The sequence below is a fragment of the Oryx dammah genome, unplaced genomic scaffold (genome assembly GCF_014754425.2).
Source record: "Oryx dammah isolate SB20612 unplaced genomic scaffold, SCBI_Odam_1.1 HiC_scaffold_9, whole genome shotgun sequence".
In the NCBI taxonomy this organism is placed as follows: domain Eukaryota; kingdom Metazoa; phylum Chordata; class Mammalia; order Artiodactyla; family Bovidae; genus Oryx; species Oryx dammah.
Genome location: NW_024070193.1, coordinates 9,516,245 through 9,531,244, shown reverse-complemented (window position 1 = coordinate 9,531,244; position 15,000 = coordinate 9,516,245). Strand labels below are relative to the sequence as shown.

General features: G+C 58.6%; 1 protein-coding gene across 1 annotated transcript; it reads right to left on the bottom strand.

The window, feature by feature from the left end:
• Window positions 1-76: 76 nt before the first annotated feature.
• Window positions 77-14,940, bottom strand: P4HTM (prolyl 4-hydroxylase, transmembrane). Its single transcript, XM_040246974.1, has 9 exons — window positions 13,417-14,940; window positions 13,164-13,245; window positions 5,308-5,498; window positions 4,419-4,515; window positions 2,918-3,080; window positions 2,205-2,390; window positions 1,382-1,472; window positions 1,047-1,170; window positions 77-512 (listed from the first exon to the last, which is right to left on the bottom strand). The coding sequence occupies exons 1-9, from the start codon at window positions 13,753-13,755 to the stop codon at window positions 292-294; spliced, it is 1,494 nt and encodes a 497-aa protein (XP_040102908.1). The 5' UTR covers window positions 13,756-14,940; the 3' UTR covers window positions 77-291.
• Between the last annotated feature and the right edge of the window lie 60 nt (window positions 14,941-15,000).

Sequence of the window (15,000 nt, the reverse complement as noted above, 5' to 3'; positions counted from 1 at the left end):
GACATACAACAAGCCCCACCCCCGGCCGCGGCGCCCCGCCCCGCCCACTGTACCTACAGCCTACTGCGAGCCTCTCGGCCCTGTAGCTCCAACGCCGCGTAGTTTTATTTGTCCGGGAATCACGGGTCTGTACACAATAAATAACATGGATGTAGGGACTGTGCCCTAATCGCGGCATGAGGCGGGGGTGGGGCTAGACATCGGCCTGGCCTTCAGCCTGCAGCTGGACAGGGGGACGGCAGGGCCCCCGACTTAGGGTAACCTGCGGCTGGAGACTGGGATGGTCACCCCTCAGAGTTCCACGCGCGTGTCGCGATAGGCCCGGTCCAAGGCCCACTCCGGCTGCGGGTCGGCGCCACCTTCGCGGGCCAGGCGCGCCATCTCCTGCTGGAACAGCGCCTGCCGCGCCCGGCTGGGGTCCACGTTGATCCAGTTGTTGGCGATCCACTTAGTGCCGCGCGTGACCAGGCAGCCCCCGTGCAGCGAGTAGTCGTCCACGTCGCCCACCCAACCTAGGAGAGGAGGATGGTGTGAGGACGGGAGGGGACCAGAGGTAATCTAGGCTGGGCTGGCTGGCATGAGCTTGGCCTCCTATTGCCCAAGTGCGTGGCAAGGGTGGCCCAGCTGTGCACACTTTCTGTGGCAAACATCTGGCCCCAAGGCCTCCTTGGCGGCTCAGCATCTCTCTCCAACGAATGCCTTTTCCACACCACTGCCCTTTGAAATCAGCTTTCTTGCTGCAGGGCCTGTCCACAGCCCTTCCCAGTCTGGGCTACTAAGGGGCATGCGTCCTCAGCCCCAGTGAGCTGAAAGGCTGGGACTTCAAAGAATCACAGGGTTCCAGATAACCCAGGAGGCTGCATGGGTGCAGCCTGCTGAAGTCACTGAGGATGGTCTTTGGGAGGCAGTAGGGGCAAAAAAAAAAAAAACCCAGAAAACATGAAGGGGTGGGGGATTGCCAGAACCAGCTCACCAGGGTAGCAATCAGGGCTGGGTAAAGGAAGGCAGCTCCCTCCAGGTAGCCCTGACCTGGCCAAGGTTCTCACCTTGCCCATCAGGCAGGTAGTTGTACCAGAAGACAGCTGTGCCCTGGCGGGGCTTGACACGCAGGTTCCCCTTGTCACAGTGCCTCCGAGTGTCACGGAGGTCAACATCATCTTGAATCAGACTCTGTGGGTGGCAGAGTGGTGGGGTTTTCAAACCACCTGAACTGTAGGGCCAGGAGCCCAAGGCCAGGCAGCCCAAGGTGACTCAAGGGAAACCAGTCGGATGTGCCCAGGGGATAGTTGAGGCCTCATCCCAGGTCTGGCAGCGCATGTACTATTTTTGTTTGCCCAAGGCCCTGCCATCCCACCAGAGGAACAGCCCGGTTGGCCCTTACCATTTCATCATACGTTCTGTTGTCTGCTACAGGGAAGACAGTCTCGCCCCCACCGGTGACGTTGTTCAAATAAAACAGCACTGTCATGTAGCTGTAAGGCAGGGGGGCTGTTGAGCAGGTCCCCAGCTGTGGATGCTCCCAGGGGCTTACCTGTGGGCAGGATAAGCTGCCCAGGTTCCCAGGGGCCAGAGGGGCAGGCTGGGATCAGTGACAACAGGGCAGGTCTGTACCAAATGTCCCTAGCCCATACTTCTCATGAACCCAGTTTCTTTTTGTGTGTCACAGTTTTTTGGTGTGGTCAAGATCACAGGGGCGTGCACTTAGCTAAACTACATGACCGTGCCTGAGGGCCTGCTGGGAAAGTTGAGCTAGCAGAAGCAGCAGAATCATGCAGACAGCTGGTTGTGACTAGAAGGGGCTGAGCCAGAGCATGAAGAGGGAGGACCTGCCACCATGCCTTGGGAGGGGAGGGGGACGCAGCTTCAAGGGGAGAAGCTGAGGTCTCCAGCAGTGCAGGCAGGATTAACAACCTGGGGAGGGTGGTGGAAAGAATCAGGGGTCCAGCCTTGCCCCTTCCTGAGGGCTCTGGGGGTGAGTTGCAGTGTCTGTGGGTACCTTAGTCTGGCCCCTGAGATCAGACGACCACCCCTTTTGGGCCCCTTGATAAACAGCCTGGGGGGGAGACATGTGGTGGGGGGAATTCTCAAGCAGGATGCCCAGCATTCTCCTGGCGCCATACCAAGGGGCATGCCCAGAGGGCAGGGCTGTGCTGGTGTCAGGGGGGTGCAGGGTCTGGGAGCCACCCCCAGGTGGGAGTACTTGCCGGCAGGAGGTCTCGAAGGGTACAGATTCATTGGCTACCAGCTTGGTGTGGGAGCAGATGGTCTCTGGGTACACGGGCCCGCTGTCCACATGGGCATGGTAGTGGCCTCCCTCGCCATACCGCACGACCTGAAGCGGCTCGCTGAGCTCCACGATCTCAGGTGACAGGCGGGTGAGGCGCAGCACCCTGGTGGGCAGTGGGCATTCAGCTGGGCAGCCCCATGCCAGGAGTGACACCCTGAAGGAGCTGGCCAGGTGAGTTGAGAGCCCGCCATGAGTGCTGCCCCTGTTTCCCAAGAGCTCCTTAAGCCGACCTGCTGGCCCTATAAGAGCAGGAAGGGGTGACTCCTAATGAACCGGAGACATCCACTGGCTGGGAAAAATGAGATTTCCATTAAGCCTAGGAGCGGGGAGGGAGACACTCCCTCCAGGAAAATGCTGTTTATCTAAAACCCCTGGCTACTCAGGGGCAGGGGTCCTGTGGACAGAGTTAAGAGATCATTTCTCTAGTTAGCAGAAAATAAACATTCAATCTAGTACTAATCGCACATGTATATTGTTTGCCCACCATTAGGGCTACTTTGCCTTTGTTAATTGCCTGTCTCCTGATGAGTTCCAGTCCTGAGCTCTGTTCTCTTGGTCCCAGCCAAGGACCTCTGCAGGGGCCTGCGTGGTCTCCTCCCTGCATCACGGAGGCCAGGCTCGGGTGCTCACCTCTGGCGGATGGTGCGCATGACGTGGTGGGCGCCTTCGCCCTGGTAGAGCCATGTGTGATGGCTGTTCCGCACCAGCTGGCTGGACTCCGCCCTGCGGCTCCTCATGTACTTGTGGAAGTCGCGAAGGTCCATGTTGGAGAACTCCTGCAGGCTCAGCACTCCTGCACAGGGCACCGCGCCCCCATCAGTGCCCACCACGCCCGTGTGGGGAGGGCAGAGTAGGGAGGCTGCACCTTCCTACCCACCCCTGGCCTCAGGCACTGGGGGCCCATGTGCACCTGTCCCCCAGCCTGGACTCGGGTCAGATGAAGTGGGCTTCTGTCACATCAGGCCCTACAGGAAGACCCAGAGAAGTTCGTGTCCTCAGTTTAAACCCTCATTTGGCCCCTGAAAGGATGAAGCCCAACCCCGTCAGATTGGCCAGAGCAGGTTCTCCATAGGAAGCTTAGGCCATATGGCCAAGACCCTAGGCCAAGGACTGCCCTCGGCCCTCCAGCCTGGCTCTGTAGAGCGTGGTAGCCACCCTCCGGTCCTGCAGAGGGTGAAGAAAGAGAGTGTTCAGTGCTGGGTTTTGTCCCGGCCTTCTGCACTGGAGGATGTAAGCTGGAACAGGTCCCCAGGAGTTCTCTCATGAGAGAGGTCTCTCACGAGTTCTCTCTCTCTGGTCTCAGTCCTGCCTGCTAGACAGTCTCCCTCAGCAGAGACAATCAGGCCACTCTCCCCAATGAGAACACTCTCCCCTGTTCCTGCTCAACCCACAAAGCTGGGCTCTACCCTCTCGGGGTTCCGGAAGAGTGGCTTGGAGTCTTGGCTACAAGGTTACCCTGGTTGACCCCAATGACACACTCCCGTGCTTTGGCTGGGGCTTCTCTGAGGGTGGGGCCACTCGAGGGGCGTGAGGGTGTCACTAGCTCTGCGCACATGGGTGGGAGCCGCCTGCTGCCTCTCCAGGCACAGGTCCGGGCCGGATTCTTCACTCGGGGCTCACCAACCGGAAGGTCATCCTTCCAAGTCCGTTTCCTCAACTGGTGCAGAACTTGGGCATGAGGGAGATGACTATGCCTGGGACACTTCCTGGGGGCTATTACCAAAGGGGAGGGTGCTTCCAGGACAGCTCTCCTGCCCACACCCACCCCTGGCAGTTAGAAGACTCCAGGCAGGCAGGAGGCAGGCAAGGGGGGACCCTGGTTAGACCGATCAGCCTGGCTAGATAGGCGGATGCCAAGCTGACCTCACTGTTCCTTCACTCCCGCTCCACCACTCTGCCCTCTGCCATATCTCCTGTACCCCACATGCTGCCCGACGAGGCCAAGAGGGTGCCCTCTGGACTGCCACCATGGGGGAGTGGGCGGGTCTAGCTCCTGCCTCTTTCCGGGGTAAGGGCACAGCTGGCCCCTTACCTTCTCACCTCCAGCTACTCTAGCAGCTGGGCCTAGGGGCCACCTGGCTGGGGGCAGGAGGAGGCTCTGGGACACAACGGTGACGAGATATGAGCTCACCATCCCCGTCAGGGTCAGCCTTGATGGCAGAGTACACCTCCTGAATGTTCTCTGGAGTCATCCACCGTCCATTCCCCAGGCGGTTCTGGGCCAGGACCTACACAGCACAAGATGGTGCCTCAGGGGGCTGGCTCCGGTGATGGAGAGTCGCCAGGGTACACGCAGCTGCCCTGTTCTTTCTGGAGGGCAGAGGGTTCAGGTGACAGGATGTGGGTGAGGATGAAGGCCAGGGCCTGGGCTACCAGTCCAGACACTGGAGGGCCACGAGCATCCTCAGCCCTGGGGGAGCTGTGGCTCCACCCGGAGGAATGTTGGCTTATCAGAGGCAAAGGGGAGGCCAGGCCGGCATCCCACCCACACACCCTAGGTGAGGTGGGTGAGGCCAGGGCCTGGTACAAAGAGGGAAGAGGCACAGTGGGGAGATGACTGTCCACCGGGCCCCTTAGGAAGATCGGACTCCGTGAGACGCCCTGTATAGGCAAGGGAGCCCACACCCCACAAGACCTCTCTCAGAAGCCTGGATGTGAGGGGCATGCAGAGAGGCACGCAGACGTCTGGCTTCCTCAGAGCTGCCGCCTCATCAACAGTGAGTCCTGTGGGGCTCCCAGCAATGGCAGCAAGGAAACCAGAGCGCAGACAGCATGGCACCCTGGGCACTGTGGCAATAAGTGCCATCGCCCCCAATAGATGCCCCTGCCGTCCTCCGGGGCTCCCAGGGCAGCAGGGGGCCCTCTGGGAAGGAAGGAGGACCCTGGCCCTTCTCATGCCCAAGGTTAGGTGGCATCAGCCTCCTGTGGCTGGGGCAGAGCAGCACGTGTGACTGGGCCACTAGAAAGATAAGTCGGGGGTGCTCCCACCCTGGGGCGGGGGGCTCCTCCAGGCCCCCCACCTCACGCAGCTGCAGGCGGCCATCGTGGTTCTGATCCAGCAGCTGGAAGAGGTCCAGCGGGCTGAGATGCATTGTGCCCATCGCCTCCTCGTACTCCTCGGTGGGCAGGATCTGGCTGCGCTGCAGCCCCTTCATCTGTGCCAGGTGGATGACGAGCCGACACTCCTCATCGCTCAGGAAGCCGGGGATCTCTGCCAGGAGAGGAGGGGGTGAGGCTAAGGGCCTTCTGGTCTGCAGGGTGCCTGGGCTGGGTCCCATCCCCTGCCGGTCACCCAGCCAGGAGGACCTCACACACCCCTTTACATCTGCTCTGGACTCGGAGTCCAAAGTCAAGTTGTCCTGCAAAGGCTGGCCAGCGTTGGGACACAGGGCCTCTCTCTTGGACGGTGAGAACACACATGTTCCAGGGGAGTCCTGAGAGGGGAGCCAGAGCTACGCCGGGGGTGGGCCAACCCCATCCCTTCGGGTGGGACCAAATTCTCCAGGGTGGACCTGAGGGCTGACCTCCACTCCTTAAGCGGGCGAGAGGATGTTGGCAGGTTTGTGCTTTCATTGTTGCTTTTCAGCAGTGTTCAAAGTGAATACGTCCGGTGCTCTTGGCCTTACCACCCCCCACCCCGCCGCATTCTCCTGCACAAGGGGGTGCTGGTCATCCGCCCAGTTCTGGGAGGTCAGTGGGAGTCACTCAGGTTTTTGGCACATGCTCTGAGAAGATGCCCCGGTGTCCTCTGCTTTGGGAACAAACATGCACTGACTGAACGCCTCCTTCCATGCCTGTAAGCCTGAGTAAAGGCCGCTCAGGCCGGAGCCCTAGCTCCAGGGTCTGCATGCCCCCACCCCAGCGGCACAAACAGCTCAGCAGTGCCTGGATCGCAAACCTCACACCTGGCAAGCCCACATCCCAGCACTTCCAGAGGCTGGAGCCTGGGCCCCGCTTCATTCTCCTGTTCCTGGGAGAGACTCCTTCCTTGGGCGGGTCACAAGAGGCCCACCCAGGGACTAAGTGGAGGAGGAGCCGGGCTGCCACCGTGACCCTCCTGCTGCTCCTCCGGCTCTGCTCAGCAGGAAGTTCCAGTTGTTGCCAAGGGGATAGAAAACAGCCACTCAGGCAGGATTGGAGCTGTTCTTAACAGTAATCACGGCAGATCACACTCAGGGAGCACAGACTCTGTGTCCTGTCCTAAGCATGTCATCAACTCTGTGATCTGTATCCTCGTCCTAGAAAACCAGGCCTCATGAAATCATCCTTCCTCCCCCAGAGAAGCCCCAAGCACAGAGCCATTGGCGACTTGGCCAGGGCGACACAGGCTGCTGTCCTGCAAAACCCAGGCTCACAGCCCGATTCTGCTTCTACGGGGAGGGCACCCAGATCCAACGACACCGAGGACAGGATGCAAGCCCTCGCCCTTGGTTGGCTTGATCCCCTCAACCTGGCGAACCTGGAAAGGGTGTGAGCCACGCACTGGGCGGGGAGCGCTGCAGGACAATGGGTTAGACCAAACTGCTAATCCACAGTCACCTCCTGATGGCTTTAAAACATAAGTGAACAAGAAAAGTAAACCAGAGAAAGAAAACACAAGCCCAGGTTTCTTCAGTTTATTAGCTGCCAGTAATTCACAGGCCCAAAGGAGACGCCGCTCTCTCTACAGTCCCCTGCCATGTGCTAATCAAATCAAACAGTTCAGGCCAGCACACGCGACCTAACCAGGAGGGTCTAAGCTCATGGGAGCTGGGCAAACACTGGCTCCGGGGGGGTGGGTATAGCACTATGAAGTTCCCAATCTCAGTCCACCGAGACCAAGGCAGAGAAAGCGGGTGACAGAGCAAGAGGACTGCAGCTACTGGTGCGGTGATGGCGGGGCAGGGGCTCCCTGGGGCCCTGCAGAGCGCATGCCCACTCCTCAAGCCGTGGTGCTGTGCCAGGGCACTGGCTACACAGAGATGCGGGTACCCAGCTTGCTGGACCATGACACGGTGGCCGAGGCTGTCCACCAGTCAGTCAGCTGGTTGCCCCTGCTGGCCACGGGGGGTGCCATCCTGACACATGCCTCTTCCTGCCTCATCTTTGCCCCACTTTTCCTTGACAGGTGGGGCAGGGGCTTCCAAGTAAGGGTGGGGGGCATCTCCCCAGCGGGGTAGCTCTTTGGTAGCTCTTCACTACTCACTGCCGCGTGCCCACCAGTGCCGGGGGCGGACAGGGACAGGAAGGACTCTTTGGTCAGGGTGTTGCCAGCAGAGAAGGAGCAGAAGAGACATGGGCAAGGGACTATCCTTGGTGAGCACCCTTCGTCTGGACCCTCAAATCAACAAGGGCTCTTGAATGTTGAGGCCAGGCCAGTGAGCAGGCTGCTTTAGGCTGCGGGGCTGACCACCCTCTCCAGGGAGGTGTGCAAACTCTGCCCACAGGATCCTGCCAAGAGATGGAGCCACGGCTCATGTGGTGGCTTTTTCTCTGGCAGAGTCCCGAGATTGCAGGACTGACTCCCCTTCCCCAGCCTCACCTATCCTGGAACAGCAGCCCCCTCAGTTTCTTCTCTGCAGAGCAGGGCCCTGCCCTAGTGCCTCAGGGTGCAGCCTTAGCAGCAAGAATGGGCTCTTTCAGAACCTGAGGATGGGGCCCCTCTGCTCTTTGCCAACCGTAGTCCTGGCTGGAAACTGCAGGGTCCAGCAGGCCTTTCAGGATGAGAAGGAGAGCCCTGCTTTCTCCCTCCAGGTGAGGAGTGAAGGCCCAGAGTGCCCCCGCACCCCTCTCCCAGGCACTTGGCATCCACTGGAGCTGGAGGTGGGGGTGCACTGGAAAGGTGGAAAGCAGCTTGGGTGAGGGGAGGGGTGAGGCTGGGAGGGGAGATACGGGGCTGAGGGCTAAGACTTCAGCAAGCAAAGGAGCAAGGCCGCTGCAGGGCTGTTGCTAGGTAACCAGGGTCGTTGCTCAGCAACCATGGAGTGTCTGGCTGGGCCTCCAGCCAGGAGCACCCAGAGGCCTCAGCCTGGAATCCAGGAACCGGGTCCTAAGTACCCACTGCCTGTGCCCCGCAGCTTCATGTACCCATGCCGCGGCCAGCTGCATGCCCATCACGGTCTGCCGCGGCCACCCCCAGTCAGCCATCCTGCCCTGCGGACGCTTTCCCACCAGCCACAGCCTCTGTGCCTGCCATCTCCAACAGCTCCCACCTGAGCTGCCCACCAGTCTCTGCATTGCCTCTCTTGGCTGGTCTCACCCTTGCTCGGCCCCAGAGGCTGCAATCCATCCTTTCAAATCACAACTTCCTGGGATCAGGTAAATGGGTCTCTGGTGGGAAGAAGAGGACAGTGGGAGGAACCTCTGCTGAGGGCTCCCCTCCTCCACCTGGGGCCCAGGGGAGCCTCACTCAACCCCTCCCCCAGTATCACCTGCCGGCTGCAGGGACTGCGGGTTGCAGGACACCAGCTGGTCCAAGGAGGTCCTAGACAGACTCCGCACTACCGATTTTGGTGAGCCCCTGGCGTCCAGCACCCCTTCCAACCCCTTTCAAGTGTGTTCATTACAGCGCCTGGCTGGGCAATAAGACAAGAGACAGGGCATGCCCAAATATTGTGCCTGCTTAGAACGAAGAAGTTGGTTCTCTCTTCCTAAGTACGGGGCTTTGCAAACACAACCACATCCAGGAGGACAGGCATTCACCAGAACCCTGATTCCAAGAGCAGAGCATCAGACAAGAGGGGGCAGTTCACCAGGTGGAGGGGAGGAGGGGATACTCAGAGATGCCAGGCTCATCACATGGCCCCTCCGACCCCTCCAGCTGTGAAGGTCAGCCTCTCCTGGTGCAGTGGGTGGTCCCCAAGACCCTCAGACTCCAGGCTAGAGGTGCTGAGGGTGGGCCTGCTGCCCACCCCACCCTGGGGAGCTGGCACCTGGTCTGTGATGCTGGCTGCATCCGGATGCCACATGTGTGCACAGCCTCCTGCACGCAAGGCACGCTGGGACCTATGTGCTGAGCGGGGAGATGCAGGGTGACCGTCAGCCAGTCACCATGGCCTGTGCGTGGAGCGGGGGCCACTGCAATCTACGGCTGGCTGTGTGCTGGTGGCAGCATAATCAGTGCCCAGAACAGAGGCAACCCAGGTGGGGAGGGCCTGGGACGTGACAGCTAGAGCCTGTGCAGGGGCCCTGCAAACCATATGCTCCCCTGGGCACACAGATCCCCTCTTGCTGCTGCCCTCCAGGGATATGTGCAGACCAGGGTCCAGAGACACTCCAAGCTTGCCCAGACTAGCAGGAGCAGGGCAGAAGTCCACTTCCGTGGTCATAGTGAGGGGCTCCTCCCTGAACCAGCAGTGCTCTGCCTGGTAAAAGGCAGGCAGCTGTGTGTGCCGGGCACGTACAACTAGCTTTCTGCACCTCCCAGCCCTGTGATGCCAGCCTGGCTGACGCCTGCTACTGCCACCAGCACCCCACGCTGAGCCTGAGGGCAGGCGCGAAGCCCCGGGCGACGCTCACCCAGGCACGATGCTGCTGGTCAAGCCCCAGAGAGACTCGGTTATATCTTCCTGACCTTTACGGAGTCCACAGTTCTGCCAATCAACAGGCCTGTGGAACAGCAGAGGCGGGGGGTCCATGCAGAAAACTGTTAAGCTGCTCACTAACCTGAACTCATACATATACCCTAAAATTCTTCCTCTAATTCTGCGCTTCCAGTGTCTTGTCAAGAGAACACAGTGGTTTTAGGTAGCTGCTGAATTGTTAAGCTGAAAAAAAGATATGTCTGGAAACGCTACAATAAAGAGGCCGTGGTTTTAAAATGCAGTGCTTTGTGGGAGGCTGTCAATGACTCATTTACCTTAGATGGTTAAGAAAGTGGAGTAAAACTCTGGCTGGCCCACTGGGAGTGCCCCCTGCTGCTCTCGAAGAGGGTACTGAATCAGGAGGCCCCTCCCCAGGGTGGTGGTGGCGGCCACTCTGTGCAGAGAGACAGTAAAGCCCTCCAGCTGACCAGTAACTGTCAGCCGTAGACTCTGGCCACTGGACACATAGCAAATCCAATCAGGCCCCCCACGCGTGTAGCTCACCTTTAGGGTAGACACAATTGCCAAATAAATACAGAAGACCAAGCAGCCTGATGCAACAGAGAGACTGGAAACCTCTTAAGGCCAGTCTGACACGGACAGAGGTCCCTGAGGAAGGGAGGCCTGAGCAGAGACCTGATGGGGGTGAAGGCACCCTCCATGAGAACCAAGCCTGAGCCTTCCGGTGGCAGGAACAGTGCGTACAAGGGCACCAAGGCAGCAGCGAGCTCAGAGTTTGAGAATCAACAGAGTGAGGGAAGGGGGTTGGTGGGAGATGAGAAGTGAGGGCCTTGTGGAGGATTTTAAGGAAGGGAGCGGATCTGATCTGCTGTTTAAATACAGAATGAGTGTGAGGCGGAGGGAGAAGTAAGCCACGTGAGAGAAAGCAGAGAGGTTGATGGTGACTCGGAATTGGAACGCCTCCCAACAGGACAATGGTCTGAACCCTTGGGAAATGCCTACGACAGTCAAGCAGGCATCTGCCAGGAACTCAGAGTGGGCCTTCTGTGGCCCAGGTCCCATTTGCCAAATGTCTCCAGGAACAGAGGTGGGAAACAGGAAATGTTCCACAGAGGTGGAGGCGCCCAGGGGTAAAACCCAGTCCCCTTGCCCGTTTACACCCTGAACCCTTGAGCCCGAGCGTCTTGGGTCCCTGATGGTGGGGCACAGCAGGCCCATTCTCCTTGGGCCCTGCCTACCTCTTTAGGGCGACAGCAAGTGGACAGACAGACAGGCCCAGAAAACGGACACTGTGCCTTCTTGGGGTGAGGCTTCCTTCAACACTGCGTTCAGGTACTGCCTCTCCTTGGACACCCTCTCCCCTGTGGCTGGCCTGTCTCACAACTGGACTTCTTATAATCACAGATCTCTTCTTCATTCGTCTCGCCTCGTTTCACCAAGCAGAAAGCCCCCAGACTTTCTGGGTAAAATGTGGGGCATCTTTCACAAGACTGAGAGGTAGGGTAGGAGATTCGGAGGACACAAGGACCAGAGGCAGGAAGGTCTTGCTGCAACTGCCCGATTCTCCTAATCGTGCCCTTTGTAATGTGTCTGAGCATCATTTGATGGCTTAACCAGAATCAGGTTACCTTTGGTCAAATCTCTTTTGCTTCCTGTTATGTACTCCTGGTGACTTCAGGTCTGGGCTTCTCACTCTCGGCTTTGTAGGACTTGGACGCGACTTTGTTAGGGGGTTAGGGGTTATGTCTCGTGGTTCACTTAACCTAACGTATGTCTGAATTAAGCATATACGGGTCCAATAAAGGTGGATGAGAAGAAAGCACACCCACCTCATTGTGTTTGTCTCACGGCAGCATAGCAGTAATGGGGAGGGTTGTTCCCTTTGCCTGGATCGCTTGTTCCTTGACAACTTCACCTCACAGCTCCTGCAGGTCTTTGCTCAAATATCTTTCTCAGGAAGGCCCACCCTGGCCACCATACTCAGGGTTTCAACCCCAGCTGAAATTCTGCCTTACTTGTCTGTGATCACTTATCCCATCTGACACACACCAGGTGTGTTTGTTTAGTCTGTTTCCTCATTGGAATGTCAGCTTCAGGTGTTCTTTTTGTTTTCCTGTTTTGTCCAATGTTGTGTTCCCAGCAGCTCAACTAGTGCTTTGCACAGACTTTAGCGCTGTACAGTAACAATCATTGAGAGCCCCTCCCACCATAGACTCACATCCTAACCTACTTCCCCTCAAACAGCGTGCATGTGAAATCATTCTCACAGGTCTGGGATAATCCCCAACCAGTGCCCTCTGCCCCAGGGGTAATAGCGGTGCTCAGATGCTCTGCTTCGGTCCCCAGTCCCCTCCCGACAGCCCCCTACCCACTCCATTCCCCAGGAGCCAGGAACACCTCAGGTCTGCAGGTAAGTGTGTCACTGAGGCTGGGTACCCAGGATGGGGGCTGGGAAAACCTATCCTGGGCAAGGTCATAGGTCCAGGGACCCCCTTCTTGTTGATACTACTAGACTCTGAAGGACTTCAAGAGTCTTCACAACTAGCACGCTGGCTCAACAGTGCAGACACCACGGGTAGCCTGCCTCGTTTGAATCCCAGCTTCGCCCTGATCTGGCTGTGTGAGCCTGCAGGCAAGCGGGGCTCGCTGTGCCTCACTTTCAGCCCCACTAGCCTGACAGTGGGATCTCCACCCACCTTACAGGAGGGTTGTGAGAATTAAGCTAAACGATCACATGAAATCTAGCACATAAGGAGAGCTCAGAAAATGTGAGCTAGGGTGCCCGTTCCCAGTGAGCTCACCCTGGAAGGCTCTGCCTACTTTAATGGCCGAACAAAAACGCCATCCTAAGAAGAATTCCAGAGCGCAGAAAGCAAAGGCTGGTTTTGGGGGCACCAGCTTATTCACATTTGGACAGCCTGCTTCTTATCAGACCAGAGGGCCCATTTTGGGACTGGAATTCCCCCTCATATCAGCTAGGACCTGGTTATCAGTATCTCCAACCCTTCCCCTATTCTAGAATGTGACAGAATTAACCACCTCAGAGAGGGTCCAAAGACAGTTTCAATGAAAGGTTTATAGGCACTAGCTTCTAGGTCATATGGCCAGCCCTGTGATGGAAGGATTAGCTGCAGAAAGCAGAAGTCACCGAAGGGAGAGTGGAAAGGTCACCCCGTCACCCTATTTTGGAGGTGGGGGCGGGTACCTCACTTGGGGGTAACCTCTGGGTGGAAAAGACAGGGCTACTTTGAAGCAGCCATTTTCAAAACAGAAGTCACGTGGTCAAAGGAGCCTGAAGGCAGCCACCGAATCGCAGCCTCTGGCCCTTCCCGGGGGGCGCCCGGCGAACTTACCGAAGAGCAGCGGCTTTAGGCTGAGGGTTCGGATGAAGTGATCCCTGTCGGCGACCAGCTGGATCTTGCGCTCATGCCCCACCTAAGGGAAAGCGGCACAGCGGGCAGCGAGGGAGGAGGAGGGAAGGGCGCCCGGGCCCGGGGAGCGGCGCCGGGCGAGTGAGAGGGTGCGCGCGGCAGGCCGGGGGCAGCGCACGGAGCGGCCCCCGACAGGAGCGCCAGCCGCTTCGGGCTTGGTGGTGCAGGGCCTCACCTTGATGCCCTCCAGCCTGGTGAGGGGAGCCAAGGTGGGCGCGGGCCCGGGGCCCTGGGCGCGGCGCTGGGGCCCGGGGTCGCTGCTCTCGTCGCCGTTGCTGTAGTGCACGAAGAGCAGCAGCGCCAGCACGTTTCCCAGGTACAGGTGCACGAACACCATCAGCACCAGGAAGTAGGCGCGCGAGCAGATGCCGCGGGGCTTGCACAGCGGCCGGACCGGTGCGTCCTCGCAGTCGCCCAGCCCCGCCGCAGCCTCGGCCGGGTCGTGATGCCGTGGCGGCCACTGCGGACTCGCCGCTTCAGGCCGGGGGCCTGCCGCCGCCGCCGCCGCCGCCATGGCGCCCAGGCTGCGCGCGCACCCAGGGGCGGGGCCGCGGGGGTCGCACGCGCCGCGCCGTCGCCAGGACAACGGCCGCGGAGCCCGCGCGCGCAGCCGTCACCGGGAGAGGGTGCCAGGGGACGCCGCGCCCAGGCTGCACTCGAGATTTCCCGGCCCTGGACCCCGACCCACACTAAAGTGTCTCTTTCCTGAGGTGGGTTGTTGTCAGGCAGAGATGCACACTCCCCAGGGCAGAAGCCGCGCCCCCCACAAACGCAGATGCACAGGTACTGGCAACCCCCAGTGGTAGTTTTCTCCTTTTTAAGACGCACTTCCCTCTTCCGGGAAAAGTATGGTCTACATTTTTTCGCTCCCGGAGTGGGGTGGCAACAAGGAGGCTGGGCCAAAATATGACTCAGTACTGCGGCGGGTTGGGGCGCCTTGGAGGCCGATTACTGCGCAAGTGATGGTGTGGGATGGCGACACTGACGCTCGCCAGTGCAGGTCAAGAGCGCCTTGAAGGTCTACTCTGCGGTAGGTGTGAACCTCCCAGGGAGGTCTGCAGGAGTCAGGTTTTAGGAACTGCGTGATGTGCGGGGTCCCATAGACTAGGGGAACCGGTCTGGAGCGGCCACAGAGGGCTTCCTGGAGGAACCCTTAGCACCGGTAACAGTAACCTGCAGGAACGCAGCAGGTGCACAGGGAACACTCCTTGCCTCTCCGCTGCCACGTTCGGATAAGGAGAAAGGGACTTTTCCATACATGAGTCTTAAACGTCTTGGAAGCAAGTTAAACTCAGCTTATGCCCAAATATGGAGGCGAGAAGACATAACAAAGCTTGGTCTTTTTTTTTCCGTGCTCTGCTCCACACACCTCCCCCCACCCCCACCCCGGAGATATGCAGACAAGAGCAACATCATTCACACGGTCCCCACAGGTGGTTTTCTCCTTACACTGATAAGGCTCCCCTCCCCTTCCAACTTCCTCTCAGAAAAGTAAAGTGTACCTTTTCTAGTCTTCTCACTGGGGCAGGCCCACCTTCTCCTCTTAAAGATTCTATACCCAATGGCAGATTTCATCAGTGCGCCATACATGGCTTCATCCACTCACTCAGTCAAGTCACCCTTAGGGACTATCTTATCAATCTCCTTAGGATACTAGAGAAACCACTGTCCAACAAAATAAGTTCTAGATGTCACACGCAATTTTATAATCAGAAACTTTCAGTTTATTTTGAGTAAACCACTCAACTTTGAGCAGATG